The sequence below is a fragment of the Ctenopharyngodon idella genome, chromosome 19 (genome assembly GCF_019924925.1).
Source record: "Ctenopharyngodon idella isolate HZGC_01 chromosome 19, HZGC01, whole genome shotgun sequence".
Classification (NCBI taxonomy): domain Eukaryota; kingdom Metazoa; phylum Chordata; class Actinopteri; order Cypriniformes; family Xenocyprididae; genus Ctenopharyngodon; species Ctenopharyngodon idella.
In genome coordinates, this window is record NC_067238.1 from 5,991,567 (window position 1) to 6,012,391 (window position 20,825).

The 20,825-nt window shown below is 39.5% G+C and overlaps 1 protein-coding gene across 2 annotated transcripts in view; it reads right to left on the reverse strand.

Moving 5' to 3' along the window:
- Positions 1 to 7,120: 7,120 nt before the first annotated feature.
- The window catches only part of ints8 (integrator complex subunit 8), a 71,866-nt gene continuing 58,161 nt past the window's right edge, over positions 7,121 to 20,825 (reverse strand). For both annotated transcript variants that reach the window (XM_051872828.1, XM_051872827.1), the window contains 11 exons: positions 20,570 to 20,754; positions 20,327 to 20,360; positions 20,154 to 20,213; positions 19,447 to 19,508; positions 19,184 to 19,302; positions 8,285 to 8,388; positions 8,097 to 8,147; positions 7,937 to 8,010; positions 7,788 to 7,852; positions 7,571 to 7,614; positions 7,121 to 7,320 (listed from right to left, as the gene is read on the reverse strand). In XM_051872828.1, the coding sequence (XP_051728788.1) occupies positions 7,204 to 7,320; positions 7,571 to 7,614; positions 7,788 to 7,852; positions 7,937 to 8,010; positions 8,097 to 8,147; positions 8,285 to 8,388; positions 19,184 to 19,302; positions 19,447 to 19,508; positions 20,154 to 20,213; positions 20,327 to 20,360; positions 20,570 to 20,754 (915 nt within the window). In that variant the 3' untranslated portion in view covers positions 7,121 to 7,203. The remainder of the gene's footprint in view (positions 7,321 to 7,570; positions 7,615 to 7,787; positions 7,853 to 7,936; positions 8,011 to 8,096; positions 8,148 to 8,284; positions 8,389 to 19,183; positions 19,303 to 19,446; positions 19,509 to 20,153; positions 20,214 to 20,326; positions 20,361 to 20,569; positions 20,755 to 20,825) is intronic.

A 20,825-nucleotide genomic window follows, 5' to 3' on the forward strand; every position in this document is an offset into this window, starting at 1 on the left:
CGAATCACGCTTCTCTGTCTGGCAATCCAATGGACGAGTCTGGGTTTGGCGGTTGCCAGGAGAACGGTACTTGCCTGACTGCATTTTGGACAATTTCATGCTCCCAACTTTGTGGGAACAGGCCCCTTCCTGTTCCAACATGACTGCGCACCAGTGTACAAAGCAAGGTCCATAAAGACATGGATGAGCGAGTTTGATGTGGAGGAACTTGACTGTCCTGACCTCAAGCTGATAGAACACCTTTGGGATGAATTAGAGCGGAGACTGCGAGCCAGGCCTTCTCGCCAACATCACTGCCTGACCTCACAAATTCGCTTCTAGAAGAATGGTCAAATTCCCATAAACGCACTCCTAAACCTTGTCGAAAGCCTTCCCAGAAGAGTTGAGGCTGTTATAGCTGCAAAGGCTGGGCCAGCTCCATATTAAACCCTACGGATTAAGAATGGGATGTCATTAAAGTTCATGTGCACATAAAGGCAGGCGTCACAAAACTATATACAGGTGCTGGTCATATAATTAGAATATCGTGAAAAAGTTAATTTTTTTATTGTAAATTATTTAAAAAAAAATGAAACTTTCATATATTCTAGATTCCTTACATGTAAAGTAAAACATTTCAAAAGTTTTTTTTTGTAAATTTGTTGATTAGAGCGTACAGCTAATGAAAGTCCAAAATCCAGTATCTCAAAATATTAGAATATTTACATTTGAGTTTCATTAAATGACCATCCCTACAGTATAAAATCCGGGTATCTTTTGTTTTTTGAAACCACACTAATGGGGAAGACTGCTGACTTGGCAATGGTCCAGGAGACAATCATTGACACCCTCCACAAAGAGAGTAAGTCACAGAAGGTCATTACTGAATGGGGTGGCTGTTTACAGAGTGATGTATCAAAGCATATTAAATGCAAAGTTGACTGGAAGGAAGAAATTGGGTAGGCAAAGGTGCACAAGCAACAGGGATGACCGCAAGCTTGAGAATACTGTCAAGTAAAGCCGATTCAAACACTTGGGAGAGCTTCACAATGAGTAGAATGAAGCCGGAGTCAGCACATCAAGAGTCACCACACTCAGACATCTTCAGGAAAAGGACTACCAAGCCACTTCTGAACCAGAGACAACGTCAGAAGCATCTTACCTGGGCTAAGGAGAAAAAGAACTGGACAGTGAACAGTGGTCGAAAGTCCTCTTTTCAGATAAAAGTAAATTTTGCATTTCATGTTGAAATCATGGTCCCAGAGTCTGAAGGAAGACTGGAGAGGCACAGAATCCAAGCTGCTTGAAGTCTAGTGTGAAGTTTCTGAAGTCAATAATGATTTGGGGGGGGCGTGACGTCTGCTGGTGTTGGTCCATTGTGTTTTATCAAGTGCAAAGTCAATGCAGCCATCTTCCAGGAGATTTTGAAGCACTTTATGCTTCCATCTGCTGACAAGCTTTATGGAGATGCTGATTTCCTTTTCCAGCAGGACTTTAGCACCTGCCCACAGTGCAAAAACCACTTCCAAGTGGTTTGCTGATCATGATATTACTGTGCTTTATTGGCCAGCCAATATGCCTGACCTGAATCTATGGGATATTTTCAAGAGAAAGATGAGAAACAGTCGATCCAACAATATACAGATGATCTGAAGGCTCAATAGTGCCTCAGCAGTGCCACAGGCTGATCACTTCCATGCCACACTTCACTGATGCAGTAATTTGTGCTAGGAGCAAGTCATTTGCTGTAATATGTCCTGCCGATCAAGTATTGAGTGCACAAAAGAACATACTTTAAAGAACTTTAACTTTTCTGTTTTGCAAATCCATTTTTTGATTGATTTTAGGAAATATTCTAATATTTTGAAATACTGGATTTTGGACTTTCATGAGCTGTACGCTCTAATCATCAAAATTAAAAAAAAAAAACTTTTGAAATGTTTTACTTTACATGTAGGGAATCTAGAATATATGAAAGTTTCATTTTTAAAAATAATTTATAATAAAAAAATGAACTTTTTGATGATATTCTAATTATATGACCAGCACCTGTACATATAGTTGTACATATAGTGAGTACACCCTGTCGGTGCCGATAGCCTAGTGGTTAGTGCGCTGACATATGGCGCAAATGGGTTCACGGCAACCCGAGTTCAATTCCCATCTTGAGGTCCTTTGCCGATCCTGCCCCCCTCTCTCTGCCCAATGCTTTCCTGTCTGCTCTCTACTGTCCTCTCCAAATAAAAGCCCATAAATATAACTTTAAAAAAAAAAATACACCCCTCACATTTTTGTAAATATTTTTTCATGTGACAACACTGAAGAAATGACACTTTGCTACAATGTAAAGTAGTGAGTGCACAGCTTGTATAACAGTGTAAATTTGCTGTCCCCTCAAAATAACTCAACACACAGCCATTAGTGTCTAAACTGCTGGCCACAAAAGTGAGTACACCCCTAAGTGAAAATGTCCAAATTGGGCCCAATTAGCCATTTTCTCTCCCCAGTGTCATGTGACTTGTTAGTGTTACAAGGTCTCAGGTGTGAATGGGGAGCAGGTGTGTTAAATTTGGTGTTATCGCTCTCACTTTCTCATAGTGGTCACTGGAAGTTCAACATGGCACAGAACTCTCTGAGGATCTGAAAAAAAGAATTGTTGCTCTACATAAAGATGGCGTAGGCTATAAGAAGATTGCCAAGACCCTGAAACTGAGCTACAGCACGGTGACCAAGACCATTCAGCAGTTTAACAGGACAGGTTCCACTCAGAACAGGCCTCGCCATGGTCGACCAAAGAAGTTGAGTGCACGTGCTCAGCGTCATATTCAGAGGTTGTGTAATAGGCGTATGAGTGCTGCCAGCATTGCTGCAGAGGTTGAAGGGGTGGGGGGTCAGCCTGTCAGTGCTCAAACCATACGCCGCACACTGCATCAAATTGGTCTGCATGGCTGTCGTCCCAGAAGGAAGCCTCTTCTAAAGATGATGCACAAGAAAGCCCGCTAACAGTTTGCAGAAGACAAGCAGACTAAGGACATGGATTACTGGAACCATGTCCTGTGGTCGGATAAGACCAAGATAAACTTATTTGATTCAGATGGTGTCAAGCATGTGTGGCGGCAACCAGGTGAGACGTACAAAGACAAGTCGTCCCCTTGGAATTATAAGGTTCTATCTGACATTTTTGTCAAAATTGAGTTATTCACATATTCTTATTCTGTGACAACTTATTTACATTATGTGATGTTTTTTTAAATGTTGTGTACATTTTGGGACTTTTTATTTAGAAAACAAAACTGTTCTATCTACACAATTGAATGGAACGCAAAAACTTTGAAGTTCAATATCTCAAAACTACTCGGAATGCAGAGAGAACCTTATAATTCCAAGGGGACGTCTTGCCTACAGTCAAGCATGGTGGTGGGAGTGTCATGGTCTGGGGCTGCATGAGTGCTGCTGGCACTGGGGAGCTACAGTTCATTGAGGGAACCATGAATGAGCAGAGCATGATCCCCTCCCTTTGGAGACTGGGCCGCAGGGCAGTATTCCAACATGATAACGACCCCAAACACACCTCCAAGATGACCACTGGTCGACCACTGCTAAAGAAGCTGAGGGTAAAGGTAATGGACTGGCCAAACATGTCTCCAGACCTAAACCCTATTGAGCATCTGTGGGGCATCCTCAAACGGAAGGTGGAGGAGCACAAGGTCTCTAACATCCACCAGCTCCGTGATGTCGTCATGGAGGAGTGGAAGAGGACTCCAGTGGCAACCTGTGAAGCTCTGGTGAACTCCATGCCCAAGAGGGTTAAGGCAGTGCTGGAAAATAATGGTGTTGGCCACACAAAATGTTGACACTTTGGGCCCAATTTGGACATTTTAACGTGGGGGTGTACTCACTTTTGTGGCCAGCGGTTTAGACATTAATGGCTGTGTGTTGAGTTATTTTGAGGGGAGAGCAAATTTACACACTTACACAAGCTGTACACTCACTATATATATATATATATATATAAACTATTTACAAAAATGTGAGGGGTGTACTCACTTCTGTGAGATACTGTACATACATACAAAAAAAAAAAAAAAAAAAATCATTGACCCCCCTGAAGGACACTGTGTAGTTCGCGTATGACCCCGACTACACCACTGCTCTCAAGTCTAACGAATTCACCATGAGAGATACGCATTTCAACCAGTTCACACGCTTACACGCCACACCTTGTATTTCTCATGCTGAGAAGTAAGGGATAACTTGTCCCGCTATATACAATTAATGGACGAGGCTATACATTGCGCATCCTGAACTGTTATAAGCACCAAGTTCCCATACGAATGGAACAAACCAATTATCTGACCAATTAACATGACGGAAGCCCGGTTTATTTAATTGTGCATGCGTGGCGCGCGAATGGCTGTATACTCTGTGCGCGTTCACCAGCACGCTCAAAAAGTGTGTTAAGATTTGTGCGAGCCGTTCCTATCGCGACGCTGAGAAAACATCATCCTGCACCAACATAAATTAGAAAGCGTTTATGACCACCCTTACTAGAAATAGAATTTTTCACGTTCTATTGTGTTTATTTTGGTAAGTTGACTAACTACTTCTAGGGGGTTTATTCGATTCAGACCAAACATTTTTTACCATGGTGCTAAGACATTGAAGATGTTAAATTGAGAACGGATAATGGATATCTCGAACGGTGTTGCCATGGTGATAGATTGAAGTAATGTCAAAAAAGGGAAATGGAATGACCCATATTTTCTATAAAAAAACACTATACACATTTTATTCTTTTTTTTTTTTTCAATTCAAAAAGCATGTGTGAGTTAAAAATAGGCAGATTAATTATATCTGATTGAAAAATGGATAAATGTCATACATAGAGTAACAACTAGAGGGCAGCATATACCTATTTTTAAACAGGGTTGGATAAATCAAGCAATAGAGCAATAGTTAAGATACATGGAACAATGATTTCTTTTTTTATTTTATACTGTATGTGCAGGTATATTTAAACATTTATCAAAGACTACTTTGTCACAATTTAGATGTTTTTTTTGTTTGTTTTTGTTTTTTAAATGATCTTCTCAGTCTGTCTCTGTCTCTCTGTCCTCCCCCTCAGTCTCACTCATTATCTGTGTGTGTGTGTGTGTGTGTGTCTGTCAGTTTTACACCCTTGATCAGTTCTTTAACCCTTTTCTTGCAGACTCACTGTCGTTCAGAGTTTAGTGCCAACCCTAATCAAACACACCTGAAGCAGCTAATCAAGCCAGTTTACTTGTAGGCTACTGTATAGTATTATATTATTAGTTTGATAGTTAAGTTAATTAATGATAACTTCACACTCATTTAAAATTGAACTATGACACTATATCACTATTTGGACAGGACTACTTTTCTAAATGACACGAGTTACAATTCTTATTACCCGACAACTGTGATTTCATGTATTGATTCAGACAAGACTAGAATTTTTTTTTTCTTTTTTTACAAAGGAGAGTGCATGTTTTGTAGACATGGGCGTTACAGAAGTTCATGTGCTGTGTTTGCGAGCATCACGTATGTTTTTAAATTAATTATTTATTGATATAATTCTAATTTATTCAAAACCCATATTTACATAAATTTCACATGATTTTATAAAAGTGGCTGTTTATAAAAAACTTGTGAGCAGAAAAATCTAGACACATACCTTACTCTTACCTGAGACAGATATTGAAATCATCTTTGCAAGTTCCGTGATTTTGCTCTATTTATTAATTTTATAATATTTTTATTTTTTACATCAAATACCACCCATACTGAAATTAAATGAAAGCATGATTTTGGTGCATAAGATTAGTGCGCAAACAACAGCTCAGGGAGGTCAAAAAACACATGGAGAAGTGTTAGGGTAATATAACATCAGCAATCACAGAAATTCACATTACACTGGATTAGATTTCTCAGAGTACTGTTGAGTAGTTTGCTCTGGAATTTTGTCTGTGAAAAAAAACATGACAGATTAGGATGGTGGTTTGTGATCATAGAGGCACCAGCTGCTGCAGTAAATGTGGTCTGAATTTGACATAGACCTTTTATGTTTAACCGTTTTAAATGCCCATTGCCCACTGTGCACAGTTGCCCTGAAGCCACCGGGGTGGCGGTGCCACCGGGCTTGGGCCCGTCATCGCTGCTTGCAGCTATATTTTTAGCTCTTGATGTTTCTAAAACTTCAAGCTAGTTACTTAAAAATAGTATACATGTATAACATTAGGTCAGAGGCTGATTTCAGACACTATTTACCGTATAAATGAATCAAGTCATGAACATGTTATGTTCATTTGTTTCTGCAGCAGTGTTTTAGCCAGGTTCACTTCAGCGTTTTTAAATCATTGTCATGTTCTCATTTACAGAAAGAGGCTCAGATGAAGCAGTCACAAAGCCTGGAGCCCTTCTTACCTCCAAGCAGCACTGAGAAAACCAGTTAATATTAGTGTTCATATGACAGGACCATTGAATGTGCCTTAAGTTTATTAATCACTCTAGTTCTATTTCAGGTCATCATTTAAAGCAACTGTAATATATACTACTGTATGTACTTGAATTGCCATTTAAGTAACAAAAACTGTACTGTTTTATATTCTGAATAGAGAATTTATGTTTCCAATTGTTGATGTTGATTGTTGAGGGTCTCTTACACTTTATAGTACAAAATATTGTGCAAAAATAAGAGCAGACATCAAGATATCTAGTGTAGGCTGAATTTTTGTATTTTTTTCTCTTTGGTGTTCATAAGACTTCTCGGTTGTACTTTATTTTACAGTGCGTGCACTAACATGTACTATCAGCGTTCTTACCTATAAGAAATTACTGGGTAATATAAGGCAACTACATGGGTTAAGGTCAGGTTTAAGGGTACTGTAGGTTCAGGGTTAGTACCTAGTTGTTACACAGTTATTGTAATCACTATAGTAAGTACATAATATGTACATGTGGAAAAGGACTGTAAAATAAAGTGCAACCAATTTCTCTTTGGTGTTCATAAGACCTGAAAATTTAAAAATGTCCTGTGTATGATAGGTTAATTGTGTAACACACACCCACCCACCCACACCCCTCTGTATGTATTTGTATATACGTATGAGACTTATGAAACTTATTTTGGACCAGTTTAATCATATTTATTTGAAAATTGTTTTTGATTTTTCAGTATAAAAAAAGCATTCTTTTGGAGTGATTTTAAAAGTAGAGTTTAGCCATGGCCTGTAGGAATTTCTTCTTTCTTTTTTGCGCTGCGAGCTGCAGGACTTCCTCCGGATTACTGGAGTTTAACTCGGTCTGTCCGATGGCCTTGATCTGTGTTCAAATAGATTTACCATCATCAGCTTCATATCTATGTAGTGAGCTAATTAGTTTCTTTTGTGATGGCCAAATGCTCCATCTGAAAATCAAGATACTTCTGTACAAAATTTGCATTAAAACTGCACTGAAATTATAGATATTGCTAGAAATTAACATTTCTACACTATCTGCAATAAATGTTTTAGACACTCAGAGTGGCGTAGCTATGATTCTTGAATCAATAGAAAAAAACAAATCTGTTTACCGCAACTTGTCTTTTGTCACTCTCTCCTCGTTTATGGTGCATGTCTGAGGGCAAATGTTACGGTTTAACAATGGCTAGAATATCAGACATGCTGGGGGAAAAAAAAGGTTATTCAAATCTTTTTATTAATAAATTTGCAGATGTAGAGCTCAAGACTGATAACTCCTGATTACAGATCGTTGATGGTCTGAAATGGAATGTTCTTTAAAAAGGATACATGTCAGATATTCCAGAATCGTCACATCCCAGATGTAGTCATAGAACGAATCCATAGAGTCATGACTGATGGAATGTGGGGGAAAAAAAATTAAACTTCTGAACTATTTTGTAAAGCTGGTACTGATACAGCATGCATTGCGAGTTCACCTGTTTTGCTCTTGTAGAGCTTTGAATGCAGTCATGTAGTCCACTTCCCTCAGAAACTGGCAGAGAACAGCCACCTGCAGAGTGTACACAATCACATCATGAATTACCTAGTTACAATCATCTAAAACGAGACTCATTATGGTATATGATGGATTATTACCTGAGTGTGACAGTTCAACAAAGAACAACACTTGATCATTCTCTTCAGAACCTGCAGAGACATTCAGCATGTGTCAGTCCTGACAATATCCTAGTCTCATCTTTAGAGGGCATTTTATTACCAAAACAAAAGTAGAAATAAAACATTTTCTTTTCATTTATTCACAATGTTCATAAAATTTACAGCACCTGGTCAGTGTAGACATCAAGAGGAACTGGTTTAGTGAAGTAATCTGAGCACACAGTCCCTGCCTGCAGATAATAATGCATCGCTGCAGAATACTGGTTGGTCACTGAAAAAACAAAGGAAGAATATAAAATAAAATTAAAAATGAATAAGTAAAAACTTTAAAAAGTGCTGTAACTGAAGTAATTTTAAATTACATTTTTGATACGTTTTTGTATACATCAAATTGTGAAAAAAAAAAAAAAAAAAACTTTTGTAAAAAATTATTGTAGTCTAGTTTCTAAATGCTTTCTCTGAATTTATAACCTGTTCTGACAAAAATCTATCTACAAGTACTGTATTAATAATTTTCTTAGCATTAACGCCTATTTAATACTGAATTTTCAGCATGAAAAACAATTTAAAAAGATTTTGCTTTATAAAAAAGAAAAAAAAAAAGAAGCTTGTATGCTTTGTATAAAAAGATTACCAAACAGTGCCCTCCACTAATATTGGCACCCTCAGTAAATATTAGCAAAGGCAGCTGTGAAAACTTTTTTGAATAAAAGATCAAAAGGATAAACCATGCAGATTTATTTTCACAGCTGCCTTTGCTCACATTTACCAAGGGTGCCAATATTAGTGAAGGGCACTGTAGGTGAAAAACAGTATGTGAAAAAGTAGTATGTCCGAATTCACAGAATTAATAAAAGAGAGGCAAAAAGAACCCGGATGACCTACTTCTTCCAGCGAGATTCTGAAGTGTGCATACAATGGAAACTTTACTATCCAATGGAGCCACTGGAGAGGATTTGTGAATGGCAGTAACATGATAAGGGCAACATGGCGAAAGTAGTACGTCCAGATTATATTCATACTAACTATACACATTTATGCTATATATAGAACAAACTATTTAGTGGTCGCAAAGTAATTACTTATTCAAAATAAGTATCTACTCAAGAGAGCATACCATTTTGAACACAGCTATACTGTGCATTCAGTACACTATACAGCAAATTTAAACAGTTTAATGGTTTATACCTTCATCAAATGTCAACTATACTATCGCCCAGCTCTACATGTAGACAATAAAGCATTAACATCATGAAACTCTGGCTGCGTTTACACTTGGCATTAACATGCGACCTATATCTGGATGTTGTCCACATACGCATTGAAAAGACAAATGTAAACAAATTTGTGATCAGAATGTTATCCGATCAACGTGTCCTGGTTCGGAGGTAGTCGAGGACGCATTGTGAACGGATCTCTGTGTAATGTAAATGCAATCTAGCCATCGTATCTGTATTCAGAGGGCGATGTCATATAAATCCCCGCCCAGTCTCTCCGCGTGGCTGTCAGAAAATAATGGACAGACGCAGTTTTGATAAGAAATTAAAGTGTAGGCTTCCTTGTTTACGTCCGAATACCACCTTATTATTGGCTGGATCCTGTGTCAGCAACACAACGCATACATGTGATGCTGACACAGGATCCAGCCAATAATAAGCCGGTATTCGGACATAAACAAGGAAGCCTGCACTGAGTTCACTACGTATGACAACGGTTCAATTTGTTGAATAAAGTCCTTATTTTTGTTTTGTTTTTGTGCACAAAAAGTATTCTCGTTGCTTCATAACATTAAGGTTGAACCACTGTAGTCGCGTTGACTATTTTATCCATGTTTTTAACTACCTGACGTTGCTGCCTATGTGTGGATCAGATACCCTCGGATTTCATCAAAAATATCTTAATTTCGAGATCACATGACCCACCGATAGCAATGGCGGTGTAGTTTGATTGCTTCCAGACTCAGTATCCTTAATTTATCTGTTCTCAGTAAACTATCAACGCTTGATTCGTTTTTGATTACTTTGCTAACGGGGCAACGAATAAAGATGGCAAAATGTCAATTAACAATGGCTTCCCGGAGAAAAAGTGAGTTAAAGACCCTAATTGTGTTCCTGAGGGGGAACTTCGCGCCATTATTGCAGACGAGCTAAAGATGCACCTCAGCCTCATTAGGGAACTGTTTAAAGAAGAGTTCACCCCGATTGCGGAGAGGCTTGGAGGCCTGGAAGAGGACGTTCGTCTGATAAGAAATAATTTTGACAACATGCAGGCAGCCCTCCGTAATGCAAAAAAAGACACCGTGGAGATTAAGCTAGCGGTGGAAAAGTTGGCAAGAATCGAAGATACAAGTCGCCAGTCCAATATCCGTCTAGTGGGGCTGAAAGAGGGTGTGGAAGGAGATGACCCTCTGCGATTTATACAGAATCAGCTCCCTAAATGGATTCCCTCTGTTGCCGGCAAAGTAATGGAGATTGAAAGAGCCCACCGTATATATAGCGGTGAATGCTCCAAAAACAACCCCTCGTACATTCATCTTCAAGACGATACGTTATCAAGATCGGAATGCGATCATGAATGGAGACCGAGCCACTGGACAAATTCTTCATACGGGAATGCCGCTGCTTTTCTTCCTAGACTACAGCACCCATTCTTCATCTAAGAGGAGAGCGATGACATCGGCGAGAAAGAAGTTAACTCAGCTGGGAATAATGTCCTTTTTGCTTTACCCCGTGGTAGTCAAAGTTACTCACCGAGGGAAGATTTCACTTCTTGAGACACCAGCGGAGGTTGAAAAGTTCGCTCTCAATCTGATTCCCGCCTTAAAATCTTCTCTGAAGGGAGCTGTAACAGCGGCGTCACGAGAATCTGAGTTGAATGAAGACGAATCTGCAGTTCCTATAGAGGACCTTACTGAGAAAATTTGATTGTCTTTTCATCCGGAAAATGACCGGGTCGGGTGTTGACGGACGAGCCGCACTGCTAAATTGTCCGCGTATCCAAAGAATGTTACTTCAGGGCAGGTAGAAGAGTATGTTCTAACTCTTTGCTTACTGCCCATTTTGTTACTGTTCTTGTTTTGCTTTTTGTTTTATGATTGAGACCGTCCAAGTAAGTTTAACCTGTATTATGCATGTATATTTATGCGTAATGTTTGTATGTTTAAAAACATGTACATATATGCATGTGTTCTGATCACCGCTATCTTTCCGGGGGATCACCGCTATCTTCTCTTCCCGCCTTAGTTCTGGTTGGTCTGCTTTTCCTACAATATATGGCTATAAATGGAACGTCAATGGGTTAAATAGCCTATTAAACGAACTAAATGCCTAGATTACCTAAGATGCAAAAATGTCTCTATCGCCTTATACAAGAGTCTCATTTAAAAGCAGCTGACGTGCATCACTTTCAAAATAGATACTTTAAAGTGATATGCTCCTCTTCGGCTGCCAACAAAACTAAAGGGGTGCTGATTGTGTCTAAGCGTAATTTTGATTTTTCAATTATAAGATCGGGTGGAAATACAGAAGGCCGAATCACTTATGCTGTTGGTTCTGTAAATAATACTAAATATGCTTTTTTGTCTGTATATGCACCCACCGAGGGTGATCCCTTATTTTTTCAAGAACTATTACGTTTAGAGGACTGTCTTGTGGTGCTAGGGGGCGATTTTAAGTTAGATAGATCTTATGCCTCTAAGGCTGATTTAATCATTTCTGGTTGTAGCGTCTGTGTAGGATCAGATGAGCAAGTCAACTATAAACTTCGTTAAAGTGTTACCTTCTTGATCTTTTGTTTGTAAATCTCACATTGGCTCCGGCCTGGCTGACATTAACAGCTCACTTGACACATTTTATGGCCGCATCGATGGATCCCCGATTCTCTCCCTTGTGACTTCAAATGATCGTGGTCAAATCAGATCGAATTACTGCGAGCCATGCGGCCGCATGCCAGACATCGTCAAACTCCAATACACGTAAAAGTTCTTAAATCAGAATTAAAATCTATATATTTACATAGAGCGGAATTCATCATTCATCGTACTAGACAGTCTTATTTCCATGGAGAACGCTCTTCTAAGCTGTTGGCTTTGAGGCTGAAAGATGGTGAATCTAAGGCCAGTATATCAGCTATAAGGCATGAGGGTACAGTATATACTCAAACTAAGGATGTAAATAGGACATCTGAATCCTATTACCAACATTTGTATACTTCCGAATCCAACAAATTTTGATTTATTCCTTAAACATCTAAATCTTCCTAAATTAAATGACTCTCAACGCAATATATTGGATAGCCCATTGACAATCGAGGAATTAAAATCTGCCCTGGATTCCATGAGCACTAATAAAGCCCCTGGGTTAGATGGGATTCCCCCAGAGTTACTGAAGATATTATGGGATATAATAGCACCCTTGATTCTCAACTCTCTTAACTTTGCTTTAGAAACAGGTGCTTTACACAGGGACCAAAACACTGCTTAAATAGTTCTGCTGCTGAAGAAAGGGAAGGATCCACTTGAATGCTCTAGTTACAGGCCAATTAGCCTTCTGTCCACAGATTCTAAGCTGATGGCAAAAGTTTTGGCCCTAAGATTGAATAGATGTGTAGGAGACTTGATAAGCTATGATCAATCAGGTTTTTTAAGGGGGAGATTTGCGGCGGACAATATACGTAGGCTTCTTCACATATTGTGCAACAAGCAGACTCCTATACAGCTTCCTCTGCAGTCCTTTCTCTGGATGCAGAGAAAGCATTCGACCGAATTGAGTAGAATTTTTTGAGGTCTGTCCTAGAGCATTTTGGATTTGGCTCTTTTTTCTTGCGAGCTGTCAAAACTATTTAATTTAATTGTTCAGCCAGGGTACTTACTGATTCTTCTATTTCTCCTTCCTTCTGTCTTGGCAGGGGCACTCGTCAAGGATGTCACCCTTGCTTTTTAATTTATCATTGGAGCCTCTGGTCCAAGCGATTAGACAATGCCCTGCAATAGTACCTATAAGCTGTATGAATATGTCCCATAAAATTTCACTCTATGCCGATGACGTTTTGTTGTATGTATCAAATATCACAGATTCGGTTAACGAATGCTTAAAATTATTTGATACATTCGGTAAACCGTCCGGTTATAAAATTAACTGGAGCAAATCAGTACTTCTGCCCCTCAATCTAGCTGCCAAATCAGAGATTCAGGCCTTACCTACTATGATTCCCGTTAGTGACCAGTTTAACTATCTTGGAATTAGAGTTTTTCCTTCATTATCTCGCATTTCCAAGTGGAACTATCAGTCTCTCCTTGATAAGATCACAAGTAATCTTCTCTGTTGGTCTCCACTCTGCTTGGTGCTGCATGGTAGGATAGCCACTGTTAAGATGAATATACTTCCAAGGTTAAGTTTTTTATTTTTCAGTGTTACCTCAGGCACCACCTACTGGTTATTTAAAAAAAAAAAAATTAATACGGCAGTAACAAAATTCTTATGGAATAATAAAAGGCCTAGAATTCGTCTCAAATCTATGCACCTGCTAAAACCTCATAGTGGCTTATCTCTACCAGATTTTTGGTCCTATTATTTAGCATACCAAATGAGGCCGCTTAGGACTTGGATGGATGCTGACTCCTCTGTGCCATGGCGGGCCCTAGAAGCTAATATTATTTACCCATTACGTCTACAGGATTTATCCTTTACTAATATATCGAAGAAAGCGCTGGAAAAGTTTGGTCCAATTATAAGTAATTCTATTAAAATCTGGAAAGCAGTAGAAAAGATTATAGGAGTTTCAGATTTCTACTGTGACTCTACCCCCATCTGGCATAATAATAATCATCTTTGTACTGGTAACAAACCGGTCATTTCCAAATGCTGGGTTGAATGTGGTATTTACACTTTAAAAGATCTATACAATGATTATGGGCTCAAGTCCTTTCAGATTCTAAAAGATGAATTCTCTCTCCCAGGATTCTCCTTTTTCTTGCACTTAAGATTGAGATCTGCGCTGAAAGCATATGGTGTACCCTGGTCAACTAAACTATCTCCTTATCTCATGATAAACTGGATAGATTCTAGTATGGATTCTAGAGGTATTGTGAGTATAATTTATAAATCACTTGTGGTACAACAGTACTCAAATATTCCGATTGAGAGCTTCTGGGAGAGAGAACTTAACACTCTGATTGACTGGGACATTGTCTGGAGAAATTGTTTTGCTACCTCAAAGAACCCAGCACATCAAATGATTCATTATAAGCTAATCTATAAGGCGTATGCCACCCCCTGTTTATTATATAAAATGAAAAGAAAGCCTGACCCCATGTCACCTATGCAGCAGTGCAAGTCAAGGTACATATATGCATATGTTTTGGGGCTGTTCTAGAATTGAGTTGTTTTGGTCCTCAGTGCAGGACATATTGACTGATCTTCTAAAGACTCAGATCCAAAAGGATCCACTGCTTTTTCTTTTGTTGGATGATTCCTTGCTATCACTGTCTGTCAATCAAATTAGGATTTTGTCTGCTGCCTTCACTGCTGCCAAAAAGGTTATCCTGAAACTTTGGTTGGAGCCATCTACCCCAGCTACGTCTATTTGGGTGTCCTATTTGCTGGACATTGCTCTTTTGGAGTGTACCACAGCCAAAGTGCATGGCGCCACCAGAAGGACAATACAGTTTTGGTTGGACCTTATTGAGACTTTATCAGACCTCTTGAAATCTTGAGATGTACTGGTTATACCTCTAAACAATGATTCCCCCTCTCCTTTCTTTTTCTTATCTCTGTATCTTATGAATGTGGGTGGATCTTGAGCTCTGATGTAAATAGTTATAAATCTAAATTGTTTAAGAAATAAAGAATCAAAAAAAAAAAAAAAACCTTAATTTGTGTTCCGAAGATGAACGAAGGTCTTACGGGTGTGGAACAATATGAGGGTGAGTACTTAATGACAGAAATATCATTTTTGGGTGAACTAACCCTTTAACATGATCAACCCAGTTATTTTTGTATGATCAACAAGTATTTTTTCATTTAAAACTTAATTTGATTAAAGACTGGAGATTGCATCAGAAAGTAAAGTATAAGTGAGTGAAAGCAATGGGACGTTGTTTAATTTGTATCGTTGTGACGAGCAGGGCGGGCGAGAGCCGTGAGGGAACGGCGCGAGGGTTAACGAGCTCCACCGGTGAGGCGCACCGGCCTTGAGTCTCTCACGGAGGAGCTCCGGAAGCATAAAAGGAGGAGCGACGACAGTGAAGGACGAGAGAGGACCAGGCCTGGACTTTATTTTGTTTTATTATGTTTGTGTGGCCGGCAGACGTCCGCGAGGGTCTGCCGGCATTACTTTCGTTTTGTTCTTTGTTTATTTTATTAAAGTTTATTGTTGAATGTTCGCCGGTTCCCGCCTCCTTCTTCCCCCATCATACGAACTGTGTTACATTGGTGCCGAAACCCGGGAGGAAGGAGGGACATGCTGTCGGAGAGCCCTCGCTGCTGAGGGGGATCGCGGTGCTGCGGAGTTCGGGCAGCGCAGGAGTGAAGACCGCGAGAGGCTGCCCGAGGCGGTGGTACTGGAGCCTTGTGAAAGGTGGGACGGAGACCCGGATGCCGTGCTCCTGGGACGAGGTGGGGTGGCTGCCGTCCTGGAGGGAGCGGAGGAATGCCGTCGTTTGCCGTGGGCCGGAGCCTGCTACCGTCCGCCATGAAGGGGAGGAGCAGGGAACGGCGGATTCGCTGCCGGCTGCCCTCAGCCGGAGGAGCCATCGCCGGCCGCCAGGAGGCGGTCGAGGATTGGGCCGTCCACCGAGCGTCCAGTGCCATCGCATGGCACCGCGAGGAAGAGCCTCTCGGCGGGCTGAGGACCGAGCGGCAGTGTGTCAGGGAACCGGATCAAGATTTTTTATTTTTTTTCCTCTCTTCCCTCTCTCGTTCTGTCGCTCCCCTTGCTTCCATCTCCTTTCTCTCGTCTCGTCTGTCCTTACCCCCAGGTGCTGCGGCCGCCGAGACAGGCCCCGGGGGGGGAGTAGAGCGCAGTCTCGGGAGTACCCCCCGGCCTGCGAGGGGCGATGGGGGTATGTGACGAGCAGGGCGGGCGAGAGCCGTGAGGGAACGGCGCGAGGACGGTGACGCGAGGGTTAACGAGCTCCACCTGTGAGGCGCACCGGCCTTGAGTCTCTCACGGAGGAGCTCCGGAAGCATAAAAGGAGGAGCGACGACAGTGAAGGACGAGAGAGGACCAGGCCTGGACTTTATTTTGTTTTATTATGTTTGTGTGGCCGGCAGACGTCCGCGAGGGTCTGCCGGCATTACTTTCGTTTTGTTCTTTGTTTATTTTATTAAAGTTTATTGTTGAATGTTCGCCGGTTCCCGCCTCCTTCTTCCCCCATCATACGAACTGTGTTACAATCGTCTTTACTCTTAATCTGGTGTCGTATAGCCTACCCTTGTTTAGTTCTAATTAATGCTCTTTAATGCGACACATCTTTTACTTCTTTAATATAAAGTGTTCAGATTCTGCCGTTTTCTACATATTACACAAACAATATAAATGCTTGCACGCTCCTTTCAATCATGAAATGCGTTGGAATAATTATCATCATACAAGATTAATGTTGGGAAACCTAAATCGGCAGATTAAGTACTCTATTTGTGATCGATTGTACATTTGTTGAATAAATCACAAAAATTCTGTGCTGTGTGCACTGCATTGATAGAGGCTAAAGTGAAAGTTGTTTTACGCTACGGTGATCGCATATTAATGCCAAGTGTAAACGCAGCCTCTGTAAAGCTGCTTTGAAACACGTGTATTGTTTAAAGTACTATACAAATAATATGAATTGACTTGAAATTAGGGATGCACCAATACCAGTATTGGGCCCAATACCAAGCTCATGTAGTTGTACTCGTACTCGTAAAAATACCCCCGATACCAAAGACCGATACCTCACGTGACGTAACTGACAGAATTTTCCATGTACAGAGACACCAACGGCAGCAGCAGAAACAATGTCAGCCTCAGAGGTGTGGAAATACTTCAAAATTAATGATGACAACACACACATTGCGAACTGCATGCTTTCAATCATAATTAGAAGGCGGGATACGCAGAATCGTGCTGAATAAAAGTTTGTGAACCCCTTACAGAATCTGTGAAAATGTGAAAAATTTTAACAAAATAAAAGAGATAATACAAAATGCATGTTATTTTTTTATTTAGTACTGTCCTGATTAAGATATTTTACATAAAAAGATGTTTACATATAATTCACAAGTAAATAAAAAAAAATTGCTGAATTTTTCAAAATGACCCCGTTCAAAGGTTTGTGAACCATTGATTCTTAATACTGTGTGTGGTTACCTGGATGATCTACGACTGTTTTTTTGTTTTGTGATGGTTGTTCATGAGTCCCTTGTTTGCTCTGAGCAGTTAAACTGAGCTCTGTTCTTCAGAAAAATCCTCCAGGCCCTGCAGATTCTTCAGATTTCCAGCATCGTTTGCATATTTGAACCCTTTCCAGCAATGACTGTATGATTTTGAGATCCATTTTTTCACACTGAGGACAATTAAGGGACTCAAACACAACTATTAAAAAAGGTTCAAACATTCACTGATGCTCCAGAAGAAAACACAATGCATTAAGAGTCGGGGGTGAAAACTTTTGAACAGGATGAAGATGTCCAAATTTTTCTCATTTTGTTTAAATATCAATTTTCTTCATTTAGTACTGCCCTTTGGAAGCAACAGAAGATACCTACATGTTTTCCGGAGACAAATTAAGTACAATTTACCTTGATCTTCAAATTCAAAAAGTTTTCACTCCCCGGCTCTTAATGCATCGTGTTTCCTTCTGGAGCATCAATGAATGTTTGAACCTTTTTAAATAGTTGGGTTTGAGTCCCTCAATTGTCCTCAATGTGAAAAAATGGATCTCAAAATCATACAGTCACTGCTGGAAAGGGTTAAAATATGCAAAAGATGCTGGAAAACTGAAGAATCTGCAGGGCCTGGAGGATTTTTCTGAAGAACAGAGCTCAGTTTAACTGCTCAGAGCAAACAAGGGACTCATGAACAACCGTCACAAAACAAAAAAAACAGTCGTAGATCATCCAGGTAACCACACACAGTATTAGAAATCAATGGTTCACAAACTTTTGAATGGGGTCATTTTAATAAATTCAGCTATTTTTTGTCTTGTGAATTATATGAAAACATCTTTTATGTAAATTATCTTAATCAGGACAGTACTAAATAAAAAATAACCTGCATTTTGTATTATCTCTTTTATTTTGTTAAAATTTTTCACATTTTCACAGATTCTGCAAGGGGTTCACAAACTTTCAAGTGGCTCTGTAATTGTCAAAATGTCCATCGCGTGGAGTATCTCACGTAAATACAGTCGGTTATGGCTTAAGTGGAAATAAACATTTGGGTGAAAACAGGATGTGTGTCAGTATCCATGAATTCGGTCTTAAAGGGACCATAGCCTATATTTTTTATTAATGTTAATAAAACTACAAAAGATGTTAAATAAATGTATTCATGGTAAATAAACCTACTGTATCTGAAAAACAAGTTTATTTAATTTGTATCTTCATAGTATTTGTTGTATTGTTTGTAATTTGTTTGTAAATTTATTTTTATATAACAACAATTATATATATTGGTAATTATGCCCTTTGAAGGTTATTGGACACTGTGAAATTTTTGTTCTTCAAGTTTGTGACAAGCACATAAAAATTATTACTTTTTTCATTAGAGTAATAATAAAGAAATTGTCCTACATTCATTAGTCTCACTGTGTTTGTAAAACCGATGCACTGATGCACTGTGCTTGGAAAACCGCAACATCAAAAAATAAATAAATAAATAAATTTAAAAAAAAAAAAAAAAAAGAGCGAGAGAGAGAAATTAATAAATGTATAGGCATCGGTATCGGAGAGTACTAGAAAAAAGTATCGGTACTCGTACTCTGTCCTTAAAAAAATTTTATCGGTGCATCCCTACTTGAAATAATCCCTCCGTGTTGAATCTTTACACTATGAGCATAGGATTTAAATGTATACATTGCTTCTACTTACCAAAGTAAATGTCGGCCTGTGTGCAGAGCCACGACTGATTGTTGGGGTTGAGGGTGAGAGCATAGTTAACCAACTCCTTTAACGTGACGACCACAGCTTCAACATCCACAGACTGTAAACTGCATTGACACCATCATCATCAGAACATGACACCAAGATTACACCATTAAAACAAACCTTATAAATTCACAAATTATTGTTACATCAACAGATTTAATCACGGCATTTCTTCATCTAATGGCATTTGATTTGTTGTGACATACTTGGCGAGAGATGAAGGCCATATGGAGATATGCTCAGCTGTCACTTCATTCACTATATCATCCTGGGAAATACAAAACATCATATGCATAATGACTTGGAATCACTCCAGTCCACAGGAATGAGCCTTGCATGCAGAATGTCTAGAACATGGAACCAACATTGACCAGTACATTTCAGAAAGTAAACCAATAATGTTGTAGATGAAGAGCTAGTGTGCTAGTTGTGCAGGGAGAGTGAAATTGTGTATTGGTGCCGTCTTTGGCACATTAATCTTAATTTTCAACAATATTCAATATTCACGATATTCTGTAATTTGTTACCACTGTCAATCATCGCAGTTTCTGATTCAATCACGCAAACAAATATGGTTGTCAATCCAGAAACTTTGCCGTGTACTTACCAGCATGAATAACGAAACTTGTATTCAGTTCGATACGTTCACATGCTCGATGGATATAATTGTGATTGGCTACAGTGCTTCAAAAACATGCTGGAAACAGAAACCTTTGACGCTCAGAGCGCTCAAACAAACACAAACGAGAGCGTTTGAAAGCAGCGTCCTGCAGCAGGTACCGAACATACCAGGTACCGTCAACTTTTTTTTAATACCGACTGGTACCGGTACATTTTACAATCCTAATTACAATCTAGAAAAAGTAATTAGTACTGTTATGGAGTAACTTCCTCTACACCAGTTAGCACATACCCGTACAATACTGTGCAGCCGCACAAACAAAGAGATGAGTGTTGTCAAAACCAGTGGCTCCTAAAAAAAAAAAAAAATAAATAAAAAAAATTATATTTGTATATTAATTCTGGAAGTTCTCTGTATTTACGTTAGACTTACGTAATACTATGTACTGGCTGTGTGTCACTTACCCGTAGTTTCTTCATAAAAGTCATGAATTTGCTCCTAAGAACACAAACAAAAGGAAAAATGTAACAAAATGCACTAACATGACATGCAGAATTATTTAAGATATAGTATATTATTACAGCATATTGCAGACACTAAAACAGCTGATTTTTTTTTTCCTCAGGAAGTCATCTAGGGCAGGATTTACGAATCCTGACTTATTTCCCATGTACGATATAGTGGCCTTGCAGTAAATGCCGTCTCACCGGGGCAGGATGCCGAGTGAGGACTCTCTCTGTTTGAGAAGGCTCACTCTACCCTCATTGGTGCGTTTGTGTTGGCTGGAAACACTGCAGATTTGCACCACCACTTCCCAGAGCTCCTTAGCTGTGCGTCTGCTCTCTTTAGGTCCTGGCAGCTCCTTACAGGTGGATGCTATCAGCTGCCCCAGCTGCATGAGTTACAAGGTGAAGAACAAAATATAACAACCTTGGGTAAAACATCGAGACCTGCATAGATTTA